This window comes from Lampetra fluviatilis, chromosome 26 (assembly GCF_964198595.1).
Source record: "Lampetra fluviatilis chromosome 26, kcLamFluv1.1, whole genome shotgun sequence".
Lineage (NCBI taxonomy): Eukaryota > Metazoa > Chordata > Hyperoartia > Petromyzontiformes > Petromyzontidae > Lampetra > Lampetra fluviatilis.
Genome location: NC_136300.1, coordinates 1,510,838 through 1,537,009, shown reverse-complemented (window position 1 = coordinate 1,537,009; position 26,172 = coordinate 1,510,838). Strand labels below are relative to the sequence as shown.

The 26,172-nt window shown below is 50.2% G+C and overlaps 1 protein-coding gene across 1 annotated transcript in view; it reads left to right on the top strand.

The window, feature by feature from the left end:
• Nucleotides 1-643: 643 nt before the first annotated feature.
• Nucleotides 644-26,172, top strand: part of LOC144941953 (sal-like protein 1) — a 29,418-nt gene continuing 3,889 nt past the window's right edge. The window contains exons 1-2 of the mRNA XM_078868494.1: nt 644-1,941; nt 21,406-24,998. Coding sequence (XP_078724620.1) covers nt 1,740-1,941; nt 21,406-24,998 — 3,795 coding nt within the window. The 5' untranslated portion in view covers nt 644-1,739. The remainder of the gene's footprint in view (nt 1,942-21,405; nt 24,999-26,172) is intronic.

Below are 26,172 nucleotides of genomic sequence, written 5' to 3'. Positions count from 1 at the left end.
CAACAACCCCCAACTGTATGGAGAGGGTCCGATGGTCGCACACAATGACAAAAACTAAACAAAAAGAGTTCGGACCGAGCTTGCGTTGAAGGAATCTTCGTCAATCGCTCGAGTTTAGCATCGCTGCTGCTTGCTAAGGCTGCCTGTTGTGCACGGCTCCGCGCGCGTAACCACGCCAGCAAAGGGGGCGAGTGTCCCTTTAGCTGCGCACCTACACGCGGCAAAGTTCCCCAAGTCAACAGCTCGAGAAGACAACTCGGAGACAATCGTTACCACCGGTCGCACGCAACTTTCCGCCTTGCCCCCCCCCCCTCTATTTTTCCTCCCTTTCTGTTCTGCCTCCGTTATTTAACACGGCGTATCGCGCGGCGTTTGGGACTAATTATTGTCACGCTGGGTACAAGGGGCCCGGCTTAATCCGACAAAACGGCACTTTGTCGCTCTCTGCGTGATCCCACGCACGGGACACCCCAGGCCACTCTCCAAAGGCTACAGCCGTAGCTGATGTAGCTGATGTAGCTGCTGCTGCTGCTGCCTAGCGGCGCGCCCAACACGGACCCGACTTGGGACCTCGATCGTGGGACGCGGTAGCGTTGCGATGTGGCGGGGTTGGAGGGGATGGTGGTGATGGGAGGGTTTGCGGTGGGGGGCGGTATGGTAAACCCTGCCGACTTATATCGCACCGACACCGTTGTTTCTCCCCGTGCTCGACTTATTCACAGGAGCGCCCACAAATATACACACACACGTATACACTTAGGTGCATACACACGCGCGCAATTGTATAAGGGATAGAGGCTAAACAACGCGATGTAAAGAACAGCAATCGGAGCTCGTAGACGCGCGAACGCATAACACGGACACATCACCCACGACTGGAGAAACTACGTTATAAATAGTCGCCCGCACACACTCGCACACACATATACACTTATACACATGTATATACTTAAGCGTGTATTTGTATACATATAGGTAGACTGTACTCATATACAGGGATGCCCGATAAGAGTGGGACCCTCCGCTTGCCGTGCGCGGCGCTGGCTGATGGCCATCGAATACGCGACGCCCCGTTCGAGACTGACAACCGAGTCGTGGGCTACTGTCGAGTCGTGGCTACTGCTGCTGCTACTGAAGAGTCGTGGCTACTGACGAGTCGTGGGCTACTGCAGCCCACGACTGCAGCAGAGTCGTGGCTGCTGCTGCTGCTGCTCTACTGCCGAGCGCGTGTTGCTGGACGCGTGCTCCTCTCGGTGTCGATTCGAGGCCGGCGACTCGAGCGAGCACACAACAAAAGCTCCCCAACTTCCCTTTCCGCGATTCTGTGGGCTCTGCCTAAAACTCTCCTCTCCCTCCTGTATCTATCGTCTATCTAACTCTGCGTCTCTCCGACTCTCTCTGTCACTCGCTCATACTCTCTCACTCATACTCCCTCCAAAGCGTTCCTTTTCTCCGCCAGTTCCATCTCTCTCTCCTCTCCCCTTCGCACTCCACTCCCTCTCGCTCGCTCGCTCCCCCCTCTCTTTTCTCGTCTCTCTCTCCCCCCACACACACCCACCACCACCTCCTCTTGCTCTCGTCTTCTGCATCCCCTATCTCTGTGTCGGTTATTGCGTCCACACTCGCTCACGCTGGGGTTGCCCCGCCACACACGGCGACAGCGAACCGCGAAGCGCCGCTCTTTTGAATAATCAGGCGGCGTCCCTGGAAGGCAGCCAATCAGCCGTCGCGGCCCTTGGATGATTAATCGCCATGCATTATTGATAATCATAATTGCCCGGGCATGCGCGGTGGCGCCGCGCGTTAATTTCCGTAATTTTGCAACTCGAGAATTTGTATTTTTTTTATTCGCCGCTGATGTATCTGCCATGTCGCGCCGCAAGCAGGCTAAGCCGCAGCAGCTCAAGACGGACCAAGATCCGCCGCTACTTTCGGAAAATGGTGAGTTTGTCCCTATCGGGGTCGCTTCTGTTGTCGACGGGTGCGCCGCTGCGCGCTCGCGGGCTCGCGGGGGTGCCGGCTGAAGAAGTCGCTGTTTTCTGGGGCAGGCGACGGGGGTCGTTCGCTCTCGTCGTCTCGTTCCTCTCTCTTCTCCTCTCTTCTTCTCCTCTCTCTCTCTCCGATGAGTATACCCAGAGCAATGTGCGCTGCCTGACCAGAAGTGCCGCGGCACAGAGACCAAGGTCACGAAAACACTCGGGGGGCCCCGGCGCACAAAATAAAGATTCGGCAACTCGTGAGGCCATTTAAAAAGTCGCTCGCCGAGCCGCGCACTCGGGCCCGTCCCGGTGCCCCAGCGGGCACGAACAACGCGGACTTGTGCGGGTGTTCTTGTGTCCCAGTAAGCGAGGAGCGAGCGTGTTAGAGCGGCTGACAGCGAGCGAGCGAAGCAAGTTATTTGTTTTCGCTGCGGCGTGCGGTCTCTGCGCTCATTGTCCGGCGCGAAGGGGGCACAGCGGCCGAGGCAGACAAAGTTCCTGCTAGCCCGGCACCGCGATACCCCGGGCCGCTCGACCGGACGAGCAGGACTCGGCAAACTTCTCTCCCCTGCTCGTCGTCTCGGCGTTGTCGAGATGGGGGCGGGGAGAGAAGTTGCGGCACGAGTGGCGGAGGCTGCAGCCGGCGTCGTGAAGTCCGCGGCAGGCGCCCGAGGGTCGATCATCCCCGGCGCGGGTCCCGTGTTCCGTACCGCGTGAAGCGCGATGGTGGTGATGGTGATGATGGTGGTGGTGTTCGTGCTGTCGTACTTCGCAGCAGCGACTGCTGCTGCACTGTATGTGGCGTGGCGATGCGAGGCAAAGCGGCACTCGCCGGGTGGCTGAGTCCTCGGGTTAAACATTAGCCTCGAGAAGCGACGGGGAAACTTTAGCGAAGTGCAAACAATCGCGACGTCCGTGCCCGACAGACACACGGGATCCTTAGCAGGAGGGACGGGCTTGTCTCTTGCTTTGATAGGGGAAGCCCTAACTTTGTGTACACGTTGTTTGGGGGTTCTCGCACATTTAGCCACGCCGATGGCTTGCGCCTTGCTGTTGTTTCTTCTCCCAGCTGTGCGGGGCTTGAGAAGCGTGGCACACACGGATTGTTGTTGTCGTCGTGTATACGGCCAAGAGTTTCCACGTGTTCTCGTGGGCCCGGCCTCGCGTTAATAAAGTCTTATTAAAGATACCAACAATATGTGTGGGAATAAGCAGGATTCGTTTCCCCATTGTTGTTGGCGTTGTTTAAAGAGCCCAGCCGCTAACTTGTACGGATTAAAGATGGAGAGGAGGCGGCGGCGGCGTGTCGGGAGGGATTTGTTTGGTTGGCGGTGGCGGTGTTGTCACGGTTTTTGTTGTTTTTGAGAATTGAACGAACGAAACGACTCGGATCTTTGAATGCCATCGCCGCGCAAAGTGATGCGAGCGAAGACGCGAAACGAATCGTTAGATTTAGAAAACTACGACGCTTTTAGCTGTGAACGGACGTGTTTGGGTTTGCGTGGCGAGGCCGTGAGTGCGCGTGGATCGAGGAAGAAACACCAGGGCCGACTTCGTCCAAATGTTGGCAGCCTCGTCGCGAATGTGCGACTGTGTTTGTCTTCGTGCTACATCGCCACCATCCACATCGGCCGCTTTAGTGGAGTAGCTTCACAATTCGGCGCGTAGCAGTGAACGCGTGCATGGTGTTTACCACGTGTACCTCGTTCAACGCTGCTCATGTGCAACTCTGCGTATATTCGTGTGCGAACTTACCTGTGCGGTTCGAGGAGGGGGGGGGGGGGGGTTCGCCGGGTGAGGTTGGTTTGATGCTAGGAGTGATGCTAGGAGTGATGCTAGGAGTGATGCTAGGAGTGATGCTAGGAGTGATGCTAGGAGTGATGCTAGGAGTGATGCTAGGAGTGATGCTAGGAGTGATGCTAGGAGTGATGCTAGGAGTGATGCTAGGAGTGATGCTAGGAGTGATGCTAGGAGTGATGCTAGGAGTGATGCTAGGAGTGATGCTAGGAGTGATGCGAAATGAATGGCGGATTTGTCACGTCGCACCTACATTACGTCTCGGATGTAACTCTATTGTTTAAATCTCGACTGAAAGCTTTCGTGGCTGCAGTAATTCATATTCTTTGGGTCTTTCGGTAAAGTCACGTAGGTAAATATAATATATATTGTTTAATTTAGTCGACTCATTCTTTAGACGCTTAACCAAATAACTGACTCCGGATAAAAGCACCGTTCCTATGACTCACGCCTATAATAACATTTTGCAACAGGTTCATTTCGGAGCGCGTTAACTTCCCCTTTGGCCGATCAACTTAATAAGACGTATTCGTTGCCAGAATACACCTGTGGAATGCCAACGTTTCGCATACCTGTCTCTCTTTAGCTTTATAAATGCGTTATTACGATGGCAAAGACCTGCTGAGATCTGCCGGCCGTTGAATCTGGCCAAACACTTTGCGAGTTTTGTAAATATTTCGCCGTTGATTCTGCTCCACTATCCCTGTAGCTTTAACGCCACAACTACCGCCACCGTTTCGATGAAGTAAGTCATCCCTGTGTGTGTACACATACAAAACCGAAAATATTATTACGTTCTAGGCAGCGCTTTTTCTCAATATGATAAGGAGATTATTTCATGTTTTTTAATAATGATTATGCTTTGCTTTCGCTCTGAAGAGACAATAACAGCATTGTGTTGAGTGCATGATGCGTTCAACTTATGTGTGCGTCTTATTCTGTGAGAAGTCAGCTGTAAGTTATTTTTTTCCACAATGAAACGTTTAATGACTCGTGGCTGGCAATTTTGTGTAAATACGTGAATGGGTAGTTGCACGTATAATGTTTATAACTTCTTCGGGACAATGGACGGGTCTATCTTATGAGTATGTCAGGGCCTCTGAAGGCGACTCGGCACAGAAACCACAACTTATAGCCCAAAGCTATTGTTTTGCTTACGACTCGAGTCATTAGCGCCGCTAAGGACGGTCTATTCATTCTTCTTCTGCTGGCGTTCCAGGGTGTAAGAATGCATCAATTGAAACATCCTACGCCCTTGTTTTGTTTAAAGTCTCTCACTGCGGCTGCTGCTGCGTGTGGTTATTGTCACCGCCACCGCGGCTATCTCTGTGATATCGCGAAATTAGACGTGGAAACGAACTCCGCCAAACCGTTGAGACTCTTGAGAGCAGAAGAAAAGTATGGGGAGGTCTTCTCGTTGTGTCCCCGTTTCGCGCGCATCTCACATCGCGAGCAAGATCTCGGCAATGACATATGTGAGCATGCACACACACACACATGGCACCCATCTCAACCCTCCCGCCCCTCGCCCTTTCGGCCGTTTCATTTTTAGTGTAATGAGTAAGTTAAGTCGCGGTGATTGTTCGGTGAGGAGTGACGGCACAATACTTAATCCCCATCACGCTTTCCCGTTTTGCGTATCTTCCACGGGGAAAGCTCTTTCAGTTGTACCTCTGATCATGTGCACACAAACCAGAATATTTATTGACACCGGTGAAAGCCGATGGGCTACAAAGCTCTTGTACGCATACTTTACACACGCAACAACCACCACCCCCTTCCAACCCCCCCCCCCGCCTATCATCGCCTCCTCTCGTCACGCACTCTTGCCGTCGTTTCATTTAGCTTAATAGAGTAGTAAGTTGCGGCGATCGTGGCCACGGCAAGTGTTGATGGCACACCACATCCCGCCGTCTCGACCGTCTCGTGGCCCCCAAGGCCGCTGGGAAGGCAGCGTGGCGGTGGCGTCTCGGCAGTCGTCGGACTCGCGAGGGCGGAGCGGCCCGGGTCGGTACTCCAACCGGCATGACCGAGGTAGAACGTGGTCCGTGACTCGTCTTGGACCAAGGCTTGCTACCTCGTGCGAGCCACCCCCCCCCCCCCCCGTCTGTACACATGGTTTCGCTGCTTGGTAGAGACGATCGTGATTCACGTTTTGGAACTCGTCGCTCGCTAATGTTCTATGTTTGTGTTTATATACGGGCATGCATGTGTGTGTGTGGTACATTACAACGATTGAACGTTGGTGCGACGTGTCCACGCGTTGCATGCTATGGTTCGTCAAGTGCTGACTTGTAGGTTAAGGCGTCCGGGTAATTGTCGTTGACTGTAAATTTGTTTATTTCATTGTTGTTGAACGGTGCTGTCTGCTAAACAATAAAACAACAAAAAATGGGCATTACAACGGCATTTGAATCTCCTGAGGTAAGCGGACGCCAAACGCAAAGCTGTTTGATATAATTAGTGGAATTCGCTTTGCATTGTACGTCTTATCAAACAACCGTTATCTATATAAATACTATTCTAGGTAACATTGAACGATGTCTCACGTAATGTGCGGGTATTTAAACGTAAGGTCCGTTCGATTGAACCCGTTTGATTTTTTTTTACAAATAATGTTAAATCTTCTGCGGACACCCACTCCAAATGCAAATGTATTTAAATTCAACCGTCAACTTATTTGTGGTGATGTAATTGTAATGATATGTTCTTCGATGGTATAAAATTAAAATTACACGTTTGTTTGTAATATAGATATAACGTAATATAACATTGCCAAACTTATCACAGTTGTATGTCAAAAACACAATCGCCGCACGCAATCAATGCACGTGCGTTCCACACGCTACCGCGGGTTGGTGATGCATCATATACGTATCATATATTATTTGATGACCAATTAATATCTTGCAAGTTTGTGTGGTGTTTAATCTCACTCGAAAATAGCATCCTTTACTCATGTGTGTGTGTGTGTGACCTGTACATCACAATATAGGAAGTTGCTTCATGTATCACCTAAATACATTCACGCGTCCCGACTTTTTAAAATGATGCGTTGATTTTTTTTTGTCCTGATTGGAGACGCAATTTTGTTTCTATCTCGTTGGCGTTTTTGAGCACTTTTAAGATGGCACGGAACAATAATACACCCGCAACAATAATACACCCGCAACAATAATACACCCGCAACATATCACGTGGACTAAGACGCGGCACAAGAGGCGGTGGATTTATAATATTCACGTGTACTTGATGATCATTGTTCTACGCGAATGTGCGTGGTGTTTGCCCCGTGTATATCGCATGTTTGTACAAACACGTTTGTGTGTGTGTAACGTGTGATTTTGTTACGTTACAGATAGTGAAATGCGTGTATTTCTGTACGCGCGTCGTGTGTAAACGTACACGTTTGTAAATACGTGTAATCCCTTTAGCCTATGATGATACACTTTACAAGATAAGACGGCAGTTATAAAAGGGCTCCATAATTACAATAATTACAAGGGGTCATTGTTTTGTTATTGGTATAATACAGCATATATTCCTTTGCAGTTGGGTGATAGCGTTATCATAACAATAACTTTGAGGATGACAGCAGCTTGGAGGAGGGAGGCCTTCATCCAGCAGTGGATTGACCATGGCTGATGATGACAATCACGGTTATAATTATGAATTACAATAATTACAACCAAATGCTGTTAATGTTATGTCCATAGCAGTGTTGATGTGTTTTGTAACCATACATCTTTTAATCATTACCCGAGGTAGGCTTCACGTAAAAGCACTTTTTAACATTAATGCAGATATTTTGCACTCCTGTAGGTGTATATGTTAATAATCCTCTAGGCAGGTTGCACAGTTAACCACAACTTCACCCCCCCCGCCCGCCCCCAATGGGTGCAGTTAAGTCGGGGCGACATTTTGCTTTCATTTGTACATTTTGTGCATCACGTGCATCCCTTTAAAACATCTGAATGCTCCGGGAATGTGGCGAGGGGTTGGTGGTGGGGGGGGGTTGGTGACCCATTCGGGGGTCTTTGATAGCAGTGCATTGAGAGAGAGGAGTTTGCCTGGCTGGTGCCGCTGGTGGCGGTCCTTTTGTTTACGAAGCTTTTATCACTTTTAGTTGCCCTGTCCCGGCCGGCAATGCATGAACATTCAATACATTTCATTTCATTTGGAGGCACGCACAGCAACCTCCCACTTTGCACGGGTGTATATAATTAAGACTTCACCGCTCACCACTTGGTGCACACTCTTCCGCCGTGCGATATATTCTGCACGAAGTGCCGCACGGTACATTGGTGGCTTTGGGGTTTTAAAAAATTCCGAAAAATATATACATAAGTAAAGATAACAAAAACATCTTCATGGCTTTTTATTCGTCTGCATTGTTTTCATTTGTCTCAGAAATTATTTTCCTGCTGTTGGTAGTCAAGTGTCCTATTTTTGCAAACAGAAAAACACATTTCTTTTATTGCTTATCCTCGTGGTGGGATTGTGAAATAGTACCGTGGCAAGGTGTATATATATTTCTTAATATTTTAGATGTCTATTTAAGTTCAAACACTTTCTGTGGCCGAAGTGGAAATTCTATGGACTTCGATACTGGCTTGCATCGTTTACTTACAAACACTGGGCAACAGTGAAGCTTACAAAATGTGATACATTCACACATCACCCAGTATGAAGCTATCTTTTAACACCATCGCGTCTTGTAAAATATATAGATATGAGATACACATGGGTTTTCAGTAAAGATCCAACGTTAACATTCGTGGGTATATTCTAGTATGTAATTCTCAAAACTTTACGACTATCTTTTGTATACCAGCGTGAGTAGCTATACGTATACACTGCCATATTCTTTCCTTGTCAAATGCATTGTGGAATATATATTAAATTAAACAACATTAAAAACACTACATATTTGGGTGTATTATTTAAGCGTAGCAATAAAGATATTAAACCTCAATTAATCCAAGGCAATATTATATTTGCTGAGAAAACAGTTGTTTTCGTCAATCAGTAATTGCACATTTATCGATCGGTATCTCTCTTGGGTGCACATTTTGCTGATTGCTTCGGCATCGTGGCATCATCGTCACGATGTTCCTTGAAGCGTCCGTCCAGAGTTTTCTGATTAAATTGCTCAATTACAGTTCAAGTGCGGACATGTTGGGTGGGTTGTTGATGATGGGGGATATGTTTTCCAATTTTTTTTCGCCGGAAAAAAAATGTTTTGTAAGAACTGCTGCCAGTCGTGATCGTTTGTTAGAGCTCAAATAAGTAAAACCAATCCTCGGCTGCATACCCAACGTTCGGCTGCACTTGCGAACGAGCTGTCATTGCAGAGAGGAGGACGCGGTGGTACGCTGTAGTCTCACCGCTGTTACGTAAAGGGTAAAAAAAACGAAGCCTCACTGAGTAATTTTAAACCAACGCATTAACTTGCGTCCGACGGGTAGTTAAAAAAAACATTAAAGAATGAGAAAACTGGCCGTAACTGTGCCCTCCTCGTAATCATAACAATAATAACGCAAACATTTGGCGCGTAAAATTGGGACAGTAAAAAGAGTTGGCAGTTCACCTTTTTAATGAAGGCCTGAATCAAAGCCTCCACCAGTCTGTGCACTTGGCATGTGAAGAAGCCTGTGGCTGGCAGAAGTTGTCTGCCAAAGTGCTTTAGAGTAGTAAATTTTACAAGTAGAGGATCATTGCCCCCACTGAACATTTTGTGATAAGTTTCTATCCTGCCGGTGATGTGGAAGCGCAAAAGGGGTTATGATGACACCAGCCTCGTTGTGTGGCGCTGTGAGTTTAGTGGGCAATTGCCACCTTCAAAGTGCGACGGAATACAATTTGGGGACAGTTGTTGTTCACATTTCTTCGTGGTCTTCGTCAATTAAAACATGCTGCCATGGCCCGCAGCAGAAGCCAAATGTGTCAGCCATCTCCACCACTCCCGTTTTTTTATATTTCATTATTTAACAATAATAATTAAAAAACCCAACACATTTCACGGTGTTATTTATATCAACATGCGTGCTATATCTGGAATAACCTCATCAAGGGGTCTGCAAACAAAGCTAAAATGTTTACATTCGGAGACACAGGTTGTTTACACTCGTTTAATTGTGATTAAAAACTTTTGTGCAAAAACAAAAATTAATTGACATTATTTTAGTCTTTTCCATAAACCCGTATGCCAGGGGGGGGGAGGTTGTTTTGTCATCTTGATTCATTTTCCTGGTCCTAGGCGTGGCCCCCACGGTTGTACGAGCCCGCGCTTCCGCTGAGCGTGCCGGCGTGTGCCGCCGTGGGATGCTGGCCGGAAAACGTCGTCACTGTCGAGACTTGGGGAGTCGGAAGAGACTCGGTTTTTGACGAATACAAGTGACCGTATGTGTCCTATCAACTAAATTGATGACGATGAAAATCGGCTTTTGCACTTTCCGGCAATAGTATTAATATTATTGATACATTAATGTTGTTGTAGCCGGACAGGTTAGAGGCCTATTCTTTGTTCATAATCTTGATACCGGCAAAAAATGGTCCAATAGATATCAATTTATAACGGTATTTATATGACAAATAATTAAACGTACAAGCCCTTTGTCAGTCCACTGCTGTATGAAAACCTTCCCCAAGCGGTGTCGGTCATGATGAGGAGGGCTGTTTGACCATACTTCGCCACACTGGTCAGTGCTACTTGGTCAAAGGTGGGGATGCCTAGGGCTTGATCAGACAGCACTTGCCCATGATTGTGAGCCACGGCTGGAATTCGAACTTGGGTTACCCATACTCGTATGCCACTGCACCACCACTCCCTCACTAAAAACAACCTCAACAATTCTACTTCGTTATCTTTAGAGGTTGTGTGCGCTCGTGTGCACGTCTGAGTGTGCGCACGAGTGACTGCGTGCGCGCGCGTGCACACGTGCACGCGCGCATTCGCGTGCGGTTGTATTTGTGCATGCGAGTGTCAAATCGGCGCAGAGCAACGGTGCGAGTGTGGGGCAGCACACACGTGTTCGTGGTGTATTTGTGTTTGCGTTTGTTTGTGTATGTGAGGGCGAACACAGAGGGAGAGACGACCGCATGTGTGTGTGCGCGCGTGTGAGCGCGTCTGTGCATCTGTGTCTGCTCGCGTGCGTCGTCTGCGTGTGTCGGAGCGACCACGTGCGAGTGTGCGCGCGCGTGTGTGTTTGTACTCCGCATGCGAGGAGGGGAAAGTGGTGGTAGGGGGTGGAGGTGGTGGGAGTTGGTCTCAAATCTGCCTGTCACCCCCCCCTCCACTGCCCCCCCCTCCCCGGGGTGGGCTGGGATAGACGCTGGGTGGTGAGAAGTTACATTAGGAAAAGACCTGCTGTTTTAACCTTTGGCTGCCTCTCCACCTCCTTATCGGCCGGTGTTGGGGTTTTAACATTGCCGATGTTTGGCGGGGGCCTTTAGCCCTCCTCGCCATTGACCTGGGCTGTCGATTGTTTTGCCCGTTGCACTCTCACGTGTCTGTCACTCGGCCCGGGCGAGGGGCGTGCGCCTCGGCTACCGCGCCGCCAGCTTAGCGCTGCGCCGCGGGGCTAATCGGGGCCACAAGCGGAGGGGGTCAGCCCCCCCCCCCCCCTTTCTCGTTTGCGACGATGGATAGTTATCTCCAGCGGGTTCCCCCCCTCTTTCTGAAGGCAACAACTACTAATGATGGTAACGCGAGAAGAAATGCACTTGAGCAGCGAGTGTCTGTTTACTTCCAAGGGCGCCCAAGTGCACAGAGCATAGCAAAATACTTTTGAAGCGAAAAGTGTCTTTTATTATGAAATCCCAACTATGTTTATTTTTGCCTTCCCGAGCACGCTATTTATCTGTGCATTGCACAATTGCGGTCAGCGCCTGTTCAAAAGATAACGGGCGAAACGTGAACGTACGTAATGTGCCTCGGGTTAACTTTTGTACACCTCGAATCTCAACAACCAAATTTAAAAGTGGTTACCGATTCAATACGATAAAGCAATGGCAATTGCATTTCTTTATTTGGCCGTTTGAATGGTACTAAATAGAGTTGAATTTCCGTGTAAAGTTAATGCGCAAGGAACAGTGTGCATTGAGCAAGGGCTGGTCTTATCTGCCCAATTATGCAGCAGTTGCTATTTTCTGCTCAACACAAAAGCTGCTGGTCGGCGTTTTGAGGGTCCGTCATGTGGGTGCCTTGCTGTCGGCGTTGTAATTATCAGTGCGCTGGGCAAACGTCCCAGTGCTGAACACCACCACGGTCCGAGCTGTCCCATGAAAGCTTCCACAACACGCCAAGCCCCAGGACCTCAAACGAGTCGTCGCAAAGTTCCGAGAATACACGTGCCACTGACGATCTGTCTGCGATGTGTGAAATAATATATTTTACAGCCCTTTGTCTATTCACTGCTGGATGGAGGTCTTCCCCATGATGTGTCAGCCATGTGGTGGTGGGGGTGGGGGAGGAGTGTCGTTTGGACATTTCGTCACGTCGGTCAGTGCGGGTTTGGTAGGAGCGGGAGGTGTGGGGTGGGAGACGAAATCACAGGACCGTTTGAGTTATCATTTTCCCTCTGATGTTAGCCGTGGCTAGGGACCCAACTCGGGTCACCAGGTTTCATAAAGCATTGTTGCTACCCACTGCGCCCCACCGCATGCACCCCCCCCCCCCATTCCGTGACATTTGTGTAAGTTACAAGTGGATGTTTGGCAATCGGGAAGGGGGCGAGGATTGGGCGGAATGTTTTACAGGACACTCAAAGACTGACAGGAAGACCACCCACCAAACACGAGGGGCCTGCAAACGTCCACTAACCCGGCCACTCGGGGGGTGTGCGTGTGTGTGTGCCCCCTAACCTGCGATTGCTTATCTAGCTGTAGGAGGAGCTTAATGGGGTGCGGAATTCGTTAAATAGCCCTTGTTTCGCGGCGGTGATTTCAGGGATGCGTGCCCGCGTGTCAGCCTCATCCTCCTCTTGGCACACACACGAGGCAAGAGATGGAGAAGAATGGAAACAAATGGGGGGGGGGGGGATTGGTGGTGAGAGAGGGGGGGGGGCTTAGGGGAGATAAATTTCAGCTGTCAACTCAGCAACCGGTGTGATTATGTCATGGGGCTGTTTGAAAGTGGGAGCCGAGCGCGCGTTTATAATAGGGGTTGTATGACAGTCTCGGCTATCGGTGTACAGAGTGACTCGGGAGCTCCTTCCCCTCCTTGTCATCGCTTGTCAGTTCCCACTCGGGGATGTCTGTGTGAGTGCGCGTGTCTGTGTGCGCGCGTGTCTGTGTGTGCGCGCGTGTCTGTGTGTGCGCGTGCGTGTCTGTGTGTGCGTGTCTGTGTGTGCGTGTCTGTGCGTGCGCGTGTGGGCGGGGGGGTAGGAGGCGGGGGTGAGGTAGTTAGCGCGAGAGCTCGGGGGGTCAAACGTTGTTGAGCACCGCGCAACGACGCGCGGGATGGATGGACGTGATATGAGCGCGGTGACGATGAGCGCTGGCGCGGACCGTGATTAATGGGCCCGTACCCCCCCCCTGCCCACCCACCGCTTGTTTTGTTTTATCTCGTCACTGTTTTTACTGTACGTTCAAGTATGTTCAATGTTATTTTTAAAACGGGGGAGGCTTTGTTTTTTTGCGAAAGCGGCCGCCCATATGTGCCCCCCCCCCAGCGCACACGCGCCGCGCGCCATCGAACTCGAATTGATAGCCCGCGTCGCGCGTTCTCATTTCTCATAATGCACGCGCGCCGTAATGCACCTTGGGATAATCAAAAACCGTTGTTAAGGACGGCGGTGCATGGCTATGTTGACACGCCTCGCTTTGTTGCCCTAAATCGCCAGCAGATGCTGTCGCAGGCTCGTCGTTAATAAAGCGGCTAACTATTCGTGCGCTCCCACCGCTCACGCAATTAAGTGAGTTTTGGGGGGACGAGCTGAATTATTAACATCGCCCGGCTTCGGCCCGTCGCTGGCATTTAGCGAAAGCCAGCGAGTGTCTGCGCACGTGCACAGGTGAGACTCGGTGCGCGCATTGCGTGCGCACGTGCGTGTGCACGTGTGTGCACGTGTGTGCACGTGCGTGTGTGCGCGCCGCGCTCGTTTTGCGCCGAGGTGTGCTCACTGCACAGCGTAACTGGAGAAGTGCGTTTAGGGGCTAATCTTTTGCAGGAGGTGCGGCTGAGTAATGGGAGTAGGAAGTGGGAGAGGCTACATCCCCTAGCTCGAGGCTTTGGGGGGGGGGGGCAGTTGGAGCGGCGCGTCAGGCAATGACATCGCGGTGTGCGGCGGCGGTGGCACGGCAGGTGGCGAGCAGCAGCAAGGTGCTGGCGCTGCGTGTGCCGTGCGCTGCGTGTGTCTTCTCGCGGGCACATGCCGCTAGCGGATGGGCGGGAGGAAGTGGCTCCTGGCGTGTGTGGTCGCATTTACATATGCGCCCTCTTTAAAGCAAAACTTTCAATATCCTCGTGGCCTCTTTGTAGAATAATACAGCTGCACGATGTTCTTCCTCTCTTATGCCCCATCGCCACGAGGCGTTATTATTAAATGCCGAAGTTTCCATCTCGCAGCCGGTGCCTTTTGATAAAAAATATTTATGCGCGGATGCATTCTTTCAAGGGGGGGGGGGGGTGGTTGTGCGAGCTTGCGTGGGATAGCGCGTCGAGTCTAACAGCAGAGGAATGGGAAGTTGAGTATCGCGGGTATGAAAGCAGCAAAAAAACGATCGCGACTATAGCTTCACAATTTGCTCATCATACAAAACTTGCAAAACGCCATGTGCTGCACCGCGTGGTGAAAGGAACTCGCATCTGTGAAGCCCCTTTGGCGAGACGTCTCACCTGAGCAGGTGTATCGCGCGCGACCATCTCGCGGCCCGGCCACCTGCCAGCGTATCAATGTTAAAGTATAAATATTCCCACGCACGCGATTGTGCAAGGGGCGGCAGGGTTGGTGGGTGGGGAGGGAGGGGACTTTATGCAGTTGCCCCCCGTATATTTAGGTGAGCCGTGGAAGCGCGGTCCGTTAATCCCGCAAAGTTTTATTGGATGTGGAATTACGCGAATTTGCCGTTCCGACCTCGCGCCGTTGTCATGGAGGGAGGGTCGATATCCCCTGCATTATTCCAAAGATTGTCCTTTATTAAAAAGGCGGGCTCCTCGTAAAAGCTCAAATCGTTGAAGCGAAGTGGCCTTTGATGTATTCCTTTCCTGCAGGATTACGTTTTATCTGCTTAAAATAAATTGCAGGTTGCCTTGGGAGAGGAAGACTTGGACGAGTGTGGGGGTGGATATGGAGAGGGACTTTGTGTGCGCACACGACGACTTGAATGGAACTCACTTAGTTACCACGTCCAAGAGACGGTTGTGAGTGGCGGACGTAAATTCTAAAACGATGTTCCAGAAGTGATATTAAGCTGAAAATGTGACTGAAATTTTGTTGAGAGTGTGCTTATTATTAGATGCATCTGATGGGTAAAAGCATGGCCAACTTTTGGGTCCACTAATTACGGCCCAGAGCTTGATTTGTTTGATTCGTAGGGCAGGGTCAGCCCTTCAGTTCGAACATTTCCTGAAGTCACATGCTAAACACTTAAAGATATACTGTCCTCATTATCAGCGAACTAAGTAATCTGCCTGTGTTTGTGTGTGACACCGGGATGGGCAACGCAATCTACCAGTTGTTGGTATAAATACATTGGTGAGTTTGGAGTAATAACAATAGCCCACAATCAAACGTATAGATATTTCCACGTAACAAAATTTCGTAGTCCCATTTGCGGAAGGCACCAGATAACATTCATTTCACAAGCGGCAAATATTTGTTTTTTTTTAGCGAACACCCAAAATAATTCGCCAAAAAAATGTTGTTGGCTGCTAATTGCTCAACAATGAATGCCCTTGGCAGCAATCTCTTGCGGTACGTTTGTCTGTTTGTAATTCGGCATTTTGGAGACTTTAACATTTGTATTCCCGTGAGGCTAACGACAACCCGACCAACGACGACACGAGCGTCCGAGAAGCGCCACTCGAAAGCGCTCCGGTGGTCGTCCTCCACGCTCCGTCGTGAGCGGCTACAGGAGTCCGCGGCTTAAGGCCGCCCGCTACTTGAACAAACATTACCAACAAAAAAAACTCGAAGGCGTCCCCAAGTCTCAGACGTCCACTTAGCAGATTCTGGTTCTGTAAACATGCAAAATTGCATGGCTACCGACGACTTAAAGTGGCGCAGCGCTGTGGAGAGAGGGGGGAGGCGGCTTGGTGGGGGGGGGGCGAGGGGGGGGACAGGAAATCGCAAATAAATACAACTGTTTCTAAAAAGACAGGCAGCTGTGTCTTTATTACTGTAATTAAAAATGTGTAATTTTATTGTCATAAAAATGAAATGTAACGGCCCTCTTTATATAATTGATTATTATGCCGCTTGTAATGTTTGTTATCTATTTAAAAAAAAACGAGAATGTATTTTCCGTGGTTGGCTTTGAGAATTGAGCTGGACACATTTTTGCGCAGTGGGATGAAGGAGCCATGGCTGCTGATTGTCCGAGTTCGATAGTTTGCTTGTGTGTGTGTGTGGATGCATCCGATGACCAAATCACCCCAGATGCTCGCCATCCCATTGGCTCTCGGAGGCAAAGCAGGGTTGTGTTTGCTTAGTTACTTGTATGAGAGACCATCTGGGAATAACAGATGCTATAGGCTTGGCCTGCAAGGTGTCCAATAGATGACGGTACAAAAATATTTTCTCAAATCTATCTTTTCGGAGTTTAGTTGTTAACCCCCCTCATCGTATGCTTTGCCGGCTTTCTCCGCACACTCCGCTTCCCTCCCATATGAAGCCAAACACTCATGAATATGGAATTGGTCAAACGTCCGGATGTAGCTGAAGCCCTCCTGAAAAACAGATTCTTGGCACTCGGTGAGGCTGTTCTGGATAAACAAAAAAGGGCATTGTTGTTCCTACTGTATAATCACAATAATTAATATCATTATATACATTCACTGACGTGCTCGCGCTCGGACGCACATGTGTGCGTGTGTTTGTGCGCGTGTGGGAGGTCAGGAAGTGCGTATATACAGAAGCTGCGTGGACCCAGATCTGAGCTGTTGGCAAAAGTGCCACGTGAGATCAAGCCTAGTGGTTAGGGGGAGGAGAGCTCCTGGCTTAACAAATGAGGCCCAGTCAGGCTGCCATATCCCCTTGGGGAGCTTATTTTTGCATGAATGAGCAGTTGGAGGATGGATGGTTGGGGAAGGGGCGGAGTGCTGGTGGATTGTGTGGAGTGGGGGCCGAGGGGTGTCGAGAGGAGAGAGAGAGAGAGGCACAGTGGTAGGGGCAGCGAGCGCAAGGCCGTGTGAAGGCATCGAGGAGTACTCGCAAGAATTCCCTTTCTGCCACCACTCAAGGCAGTACGCCGGTCCGCTGCAAACACCTGTTTTAATTTTACAGTCTTAACATAATTGCAGGTACTACAGATTTCACAGAGTCATTTTTGCAGTCACGCAGCTACTCCCGGTGATTGGCAGCGCAGTCCGAAAAGTCGTATCTAATTGATCAATTTCGTTGTTTAACCCATTACCTACCACAGAGCCTGCTGTGTGTTGCACGTTTTAGGGTGAATTTCAGTCACCGCAGACCAGTGGCGTAGCGCGATTGGCATGGGCCCTGGTGCAATGAATGAAATGGGAGGGCCCCCCTGTCCACCTTTCATCCCCATGCCTCCGGCACGTGGTCTCGGGTGCAGTTGCACCTCCTGCACACTCAACAGTTACGTGACAGCCGCAAACCGAATGCAAAGCACTCCCACGAAGCTTCAGTGTTCTATGCCACTGGAGAGTATGTTGCCCATTGTAATCTATCCTGTAAACACTTTATCACTGTCGGTGAATTAATTTGGCATCACGGTTAGAAGCGCGCAGACAGTGTTGGGAAGACGTCATGGTAGAAGGCAGAGTTAACGCGATGACCCCTCGATCTTCCGAGCTGGCTGAATGTATGGTTGATGCGCCTTTGAAAGTAAGAGTTTTGCAGAGTAGTTACTTATTACAGTCTGTGCCGCCTCTATTAGGAATTCACTCGGTTCTTCATTGTGCTGAAGACCAAGCCGCATTTTTCGTTTCTCCCTGCGAGACAGGCAAGTGGTCTTTACAGTCAAACGTAATGATAATTATAATACGCTCCACTCCCGGACGACTGCCTCCCCAACGCCGTGTGTCAGCTGTGCGGCGGCGGCGGCGGTTGCTTGACCATATTTCACCACGCCGGGTCGATTTGCGTATTGGCGATGAAGTGGAGCCGGGAGCCGGGACCGGTTTGTGGATGTCACTCGGCGCTGATGTTAGCGGCGTGCCTGACCACCCCGCCACCACTCTACCCCAGCTTCTTGCCAATTGCTATAATCTTCACCAAATAATACCTGTACGATAATTATAATACCTACTATAATAACAATAATTCCTGTTGCATTGTTAACCAATAGCAAGATGTTTTTGTGTAATTTTTTATTTTTAAAGGAATGTATGTACACGGGTGGCGGCTTGTAAGGGTATGAGTCAAGCACTTGGGAATGTGGGGATTAAGCTGGCCAGCTGGACCGCACGGACACTCGCCCAGCTTTCATCCTCTGGGCAGCATAAGCACACAACACTACATCAGGAGTCAGAGGCATTGCCCACCATGGGTTGATGCCCCTCCCCGTGCCCCCCCCACCCACCCACCCCCACTTCTCCATCGTACCAAACAGCCTGGAATCATCAGAGATCCGGGGTTTTCAATTTTTTTTGACACAGCTGAATGGCTCTGGGCGAGTAATGATGTACCATCTGATACAATAATTTGTTCCAGGAAAAAAAATTATAGCTGCAGGTTTAGGAACAAAACCGGGATTTGTATGGGACATTGTTAGCGTTGCTTTTATCTGCCACTTTAATATTTAAATGCGTTGCAGTCCATGCCCCCGGGAGAGCTGCGATTGCGTTGTTTGGAAATTCAGTTATCGTGAGATATGACTGGGATCCACATTGCAGAATTTGCCAAAATGTAAACAATTAACTGTGGGCTGTTGGAGGGAGTGGGGGTAGAGGTGGTTGATGGTGCAGTGGTTAGCAAACTATGGTTAACAAACTGCACTATGAATCCAGTGATCTCGGTTTGATTCCAGGTCACAGCTAGCATCAGTGGCAAGTGGTAATATATGTACCGGTTCTGGAAATCCTTCTTCACAAACCCACATCAACCGGCGCGGTGAAGTATGGCCACCGCAACCTTCCATGACCGACTCACACTGTGAATAGGCCATAATCCTCGATTGACAAAAGTAAAAAAGAAATTGTGTCTGTTTGACCGGCTCCCCTCCATTACACTGTCCGCTCATAGTTATTTTGCAATTGGCCTTGTACCACGAGAGACGTGTGGTGTGTTTTGTGAGCAACAGCGACAGCGCGCGCACACACACACATGGTTTCATCAGATATATTCGGGCATGTTGTTGGAAGCCCACAGTAGGAAAACTGTGGCGGTGATCAACCAAGAGCCGATGTGCACACGCAGTGCATGTTGCAAAAGATAAAGGTTACCCTTGAAGCAATGTGTAGAGGGATCATTTGTATTTATCGTTTTGGCAGAACCACATTAACAAATCTTGAAAACAAATGAGTGCCAAGGGTATTTGTTGAGATGTTTCTGGGCGTATTGGGCAGAGGCGCTACCAGAAAGGGGGAGGGGGGGTAGTGGCAACTGCCCCCTGTTGTGAATTTCTGCTGCGTCAAATACCATGCATGTACCTTATTTTTTCATGAACGTAAAATTACAAATAGATAATTACAAGAACAAAAATAAAACGTTATTTACACGCAATTCAGTTTGTCCACCCTTCTGCGAGCGACTTTGTATTGGTCGAAGCGAATCTTCCCAAATTTATATATTTTGTTGTTGCTTTCCGGGCGCGCCGCTGGTATCAGGCACAAGGCTGCGTCATCTGTTTAGGGGTGGGAAGAGTTTAGATTGGCCCTCGTTCACACATTCGGTCGGAATCGGCGCGGAGATAGGAAGCTAATGAAGAATGAAAGGCGAAGCTCCGTTGTATATGTGATTGGAAATGCAGGCCGCTAAATCTATCCACCGTACACATGGGATTGTGACATCTGTGGCCAGTGTACCCCTGGACGACGGGAGAGGATGTGCATGCCCCGGGAGATGAATGACAGGCTGTATTGATTTATTCATCCGGACCTTGTCGTTTGTTTGAGCAGGTGCAGATTTGATTCTGTTTTCCAACCCCCATGCCTCACCCCACCCCCACTACCATAGTCCCACCCCCATCTCCACATTGCCCAAAAAACGTGAAAATTAAGATGTCTTTTAGTGAGACTGCGAGCATTTTTACGGCGCACAAATCGGCGCCGTTGTTACATCTCGCGCGGATTTATCTCCATGAATTCCAATTACTCGAACTGTGCAACAGATCACCGTCGCGGTGATATCAGTGGCGAGAAATAATTGTTAAGTGATTTTTAGTTTTCTAATAGTAAATGTGTTCGTGGCGTGCATGAGGCACACACTCAAATATATATTTTATATAAGCATTCATTATTGTAAAAATTCTATCTTTATACAACTACACTCATGAGAGTAGCTTTTTACGTGATGAGAAAGCAAGAAGAAACGCAAAAATAGCATGAGCCTTCAATAACAGGTGACTATCCTTAATACAACAGCCTTGGCAAGCGCACACGTGTGCTCTTTTTACGCTTCTCCAATATATGCTTTTTTGTAGTCGAGATTTACATTCCGTGGCGCTCACGTGTCGAAACTGTCGGGCCGTTCGGTATTTTCACAGTAACTTAAAGACACTGCAACCCACAACGTAACTACAGCACGACAGCCCACGCCTCCATCAAGGGATCATTTTGATATCATCGTCGTACGTTGATTTCCCCACTTTCTGAGCGAGCTTCGTCATTGACTCGGTGCACAATTAACATCGTTCGGAACGGTTACAGACTAAACACGTGTTTCAACAAAAGTGTGAATTCGGGCTTCCGTACAATTGGAAGTGGCAGATCCGGGGGTAGAGGTCACAAATGCAGTTTGTTTGGAAGCTGCAGGGATGTGGAAGGCACTCTGCGTTAAAACCATCAACTGCTGATTAGGCCCTGAAAGGCTGTCACTTTGGGGCTGCCAGGTAAACTTGCTGAGACAACCGTAATTTATCAGGAAATGAAGAGAGCCGCTGGTAAAATGTGGCGCTTAATGACTTGGAGCCTTGATTTGTGTCTTTCAGGCCAGGCTGCGGTGAGCGGTATGAAAATATTGGAAATCAATGGTGTCTGCAGAATTTCATTAGCCTGTGACATCTGCAGTTGATGTGGGCTCATAATTCGATGAAAAGTGCAAAGGGAATGATTAGCTCTGGGAGAGAAAACGACAGGGAGTCATGCACGGGACATGAGAGAGCCTTAACTGGAGCAATTTGACCACTGTGAAATAATTGATCTTTTGACACAAACAAGCTTGGTAAGTGAAAGTGGTAGCTGATTAGAGGTGCATCTGTTTGTAATGGGTCTGTTCTGTGCGCCTTTTCGGAGCTGACGAGTTATTTTGTTGTTGTCCTGCGCTCTCTTCCATCCCAGGCTCTCCGGAACAAGACCAGGATAAAGGAGGTGGACAGAATGGAGGAGGGCTCGTTTGCGACCATTGCTGTGCTGAATTCTTCGACCTCTGCGACTTCCTCCAGCACAAAAAGTGCTGCCTGGAGAAGAGAGTCGTCTTGATCGTCAAGGACGAAGAGGCAAGCCCTCCGGAGGAGTACCCGAGCGCGGCCTCGCCCGGCGAGGGCACGGAGGAACCAGACGTTCGAGAGGAGAACTCGGGCACCCCGGAAGACACCGAACGCCCCACCTCTCCGAAGGTGAGGAGGCTCGATGAAGAACCGGGAGGGGAACCCGAGATGGATGAAGAGCTTCCAGAAAAAGAATCCTGCAGTGATCTAGGTACCTCGAACAACGGCGAGACGACCGCAAACAGCCTACCTCCTCACTTGAAGTCCATCGCTTCCACCATCGGCACCAGCATGCCAAACACCAACGTCACGCTGGAGACGCTGCAGAGCACCACGGTGGCCGTTGCTCAGTTCTCGCAGCTACCCACCAGCCACGGCATTGGCGGCATTGGCGGCATTGGCGGCATTGGCGGTATTGGCGGCATTGGCGGCTGCAACTTTGGCATCCCTGGATTTGGCAGCAACATGACGCTGGGCCCCAGCTCGCTGCCCATGATCATGGAGCAGCTCGCGGCGCTGCAGCAGCAGCAGCTCCACCAGCTTCAGCTCATCGAGCAGATCCGGGGTCAGCTTCTGCTGATAGCACCGCACTCGTCTCTCTTTCCGACATTCCACTCCCCGGCTAATCCGCGTGGCATCGGCTTGCTGCCCAACCCAATTTGCCCCGCGCAGCTCCCTCCCATCACGGCCGTTTGCTCGGTGCCAAGGCTCTCGGCTCCGGTGCTGGGCCAGCACAACAGTTTGAACAGCTTGAAACAAGAGAAACTACCTCAAATCAGCCAAAGCACTCCAATCCCATCTGTTAACAGTGAACCACCACCTGTTAACTCTACTCCAGTTACTCTTCAGGCTCCTGAAAGCTCATCATCTAACACCAACACAAAGGCCTCCGAACCTGTCAGCCTCCCACTTCCGATTTCGTCCAACATCACAAGTGTCAGCAGCCTGCTCGGCTGTGGATCGAACATGAACAGTCCACTCTTACCTCAATCATCCACTTCCAGCAGCGTTATCTTCCCAAACCCGCTCGCGAGCATCGCCGCCACCACGGAAGCCGTCGATCCTTTCTCTGCGCTTTCCAGGCAGAAGAAGGGCAAGCCTCCCAACGTCTCCTCGACCGACGGCAGAAGCAACTCCGAAGAAACCTTCTTCAAGCATAAGTGCAGGTTTTGCGCCAAGGTGTTTGGCAGCGACAGCGCACTTCAGATCCACCTGCGATCCCACACGGGCGAGCGGCCGTTCAAGTGCAACATCTGCGGCAACCGCTTCTCCACGAAGGGCAACCTCAAGGTCCACTTCCAGCGCCACAAGGATAAGTACCCCCACATTCAAATGAATCCCTACCCGGTGCCAGAACACCTGGACCGAGTTCCCACGAGCTCCGGAATTCCATATGGGATGTCCCTCCCTCTGGAGAAGCCCGCGACATCCTGGCTCGACAGCAAACCCGTTCTCCCTACTCTGACGTCGTCCTCGGGATTCCACCTCCCTCCGACCGTCTCCAGCCTGTCTCTCTACGACAGCTCCCCACAGCCCCTGTCCGCCCCCATGAGCGAGTGCCCCACCCTCTCGCCAAGCTCCACCAAGAGCAGCTCGACCCCGACCGGCAACCTGCCCACAAACCAAGCGGGCAGCCCGCCGCCACCGCCGCCGTCGCTGCCGCCACCAGAGAAGCAGGAGGATGACTGTGGGCCTCCGGAACCGGACCCCAAGCCGGAAGACATCCAGCCGGATGCCCAGCGGGACGAGCGGGAAGGTCCGGCTACGGCGGAGAGCTCGGCCAACAGCGCGCCGCCCAACTTGCTGCACTTTGAAAACTTGCCGGACGTGAGCCCGCTGCACCCGCTGATGAGCGAGTCGATGAAGGCCAAGTTCCCGTTCGGCGGCCTGCCCGACAACGTGCAGACGTCCGAGACGTCCAAGCTGCAGCAGCTCGTGGAGAGCATCGACAGGAAGCCGACGGACCCCAACGAGTGCGGTATCTGCCACCGCATCCTAAGCTGCCACAGCGCGCTCAAGATGCACTACCGCATCCACACGGGGGAGCGCCCGTTCAAGTGCAAGGTGTGCGGCCGCGCATTCACCACTAAGGGGAACCTGAAGACCCACTTCGGGGTCCACCGCGCCATGCAGCCACTGAGGGTGCAGCACTCGTGCCCCATTTGCCAGAAGAAGTTCACGAACGCGATCGTGCTGCAGCAGCACATCCGCATGCACATGGGAGGTCAGATCTCCAACGCTCCGCCGTCCGATGCCGAAGCCATGGATTCGGACGGAAGCATGTTCGATGAGAACAGCATGGAGTCGATGGCGAATGAGCTGATGGACGACCAAATGGACGATGAAATGGACGACAATGAAACTCCGGAAAACGAAAGCACTGACTCTGTAATGCCACAGGCAGACCATATCCTCGATCAGGACAAGCAGCAGATGTCCCCCCCACCGTCGGCTATGTCCAGCTTGGCAGCCCTAGAGAACCAGATGAAAATGATCGACTCTGGCTTGAGTCAGCAGCTGCAGGCCAGCTTGAAGTCCAGTGAGCACGGCTCGAGCGAAACCGACCAGATGACAAATGACTCCATGTCTGCGGGCGACTTGGAAAATCAGAGCGTTGGAAGCCCTGCCATGTCCGAGTCAACTTCCTCTATGCAGCAGATTCCTTCTCCCAACAACATGAACTCCGATAAGCTCAAATTGAAGTCCCCGGAGCAGGCTGCTTACGACGAGTTGCACGGTGGACACTTTAAAACCGAACCCATAGATCACAGGTTTATGAACCCAGAAAACAGAGGTGCGCTTGATCTGACGTCTCCTTATAATGGTCCCGTGGGCTTGAGACTGGAAGAAATGAGTCTGCTCTTTGCCAGCAGGGAGCGTGAACGGATGAAGACGACCACTTGTGATATCTGCGGCAAGATGTTTGCGTGCCAGAGTGCCTTGGAGATCCATTATCGTAGCCACACCAAAGAACGTCCTTACAGCTGCTCCGTCTGCAACCGGAGGTGCACGACCAGGGGCAATCTGAAGCAGCACATGATGACCCACAAGATAGACTTTCCCAATCAGATGTTCGAGAGCGGCCCGGCCGTGGGACCGAACCCCAACATGCCTGGCTTGGTGCCCGGCACGGTGATGCCCCTTATTAAGCCGGAGCTCGACGGGAACAAGTTTATTTCCTCCAACGAGCGCCCGGAGATGCGAGCCAGCTTGCCGGTGGGCTCCTCGCTCAGCGCCATGCCCGTTCTTCCGTCGATCCTGAGCCAGCAGCAGCCGCCCCCGCCGCCACCGCGGCGCACGCCCAAGCAGCACATTTGCCACACGTGTGGGAAGACGTTCTCGTCGGCGAGCGCGCTGCAGATCCACGAGAGGACCCACACGGGAGAGAAACCCTTTGCTTGCAACATCTGTGGCCGCGCCTTCACCACTAAAGGAAACCTGAAGGTGAGCGTCCTAAAGTGTAAGCACTGCTATAACAAATGGCCAGGCTACTGGATGTAAGGGAAGAATGTGATTTGCTGGCATTTAGAGCGAAAAAGAAAATCCACTAAGTTCTGGTAAAATGCAAATAATTATAACCACAAAGGAAATATATATGTATTCGGATTTTGTATTATTAGTGCATTTAATTAATCCATTCAAACGTAAGTGGTATTACGCTTAGGATGTCCTTACATATAATGTGTTTAAGTGTGTTAAAGATACTTAGAAGTGTTGCTGAAGGCTTTCCCACGTTGCTGTAAAATGTGAATTTGTTTTAAGTGCCGTAGCGTCCGATGTGTACAGAACACGTTTGCATGAATAGCGCTCTATCAATAGTACAATTTACTTTAATGACTGTGCTCTGCTTATTCTGTCAAATACCCAGCAAAAACAATTAAATATCCTACAGCTTTTGGTACTGTTGACTCTCTTGACGCAAACAGTTATTGTTTGATCCCACTGGATATAAACCTTAAGTGTAGATTCAGCCCAAAACATGTTTTGGTCTGATGGTGTTTGGATAAGAGGCTACTTGTGTTCAAACAGCTTAAATTTAAACAATTCCCCTGAAAACAATTATCGTGTGGCAACTTGAGCATATGTTTGTGCCTGCCGGTTATTGTACCTTTGTGAAAGAAAAAAAAAGTCAAACAAGTTCATTTTTATTAGCTAGGTTAGCAGGTGTGTTCTTTTGATTGCTGTGATTTTTATTCTTGGTAAAACACAACGAAGTTGAACTTGCTTAATATCGCACGGATGATGCGTCACAGTTTCATAACTTAACTTGCACTGTTTGTCTTTCGCGATATAAGACCAACATTGCTACATACCAATATTTCACTGTTCTGTGACAATAATTGGCACGTGGGACATAACTGAGCTGTGTTAAATGAGCGGCCAGTGCGTGGTATAGATAATAAACATCACAAAGATTTGCGATTGGGTTCTACCGCGTGGTGATCGCCACAACGTCTGCCGCTTTGCTGCACGCTCTGGGAGCTTCTGGTGGAATTGACGAACGCAACTGAATATTCAATACGGGTAACATAACAAGAATATGAGATCCTGAAGAAGCTCCCGGGCGCATGGAGTGAAACGTCGGACATCGTGCCGAGACAACACGCGATGGTGACTT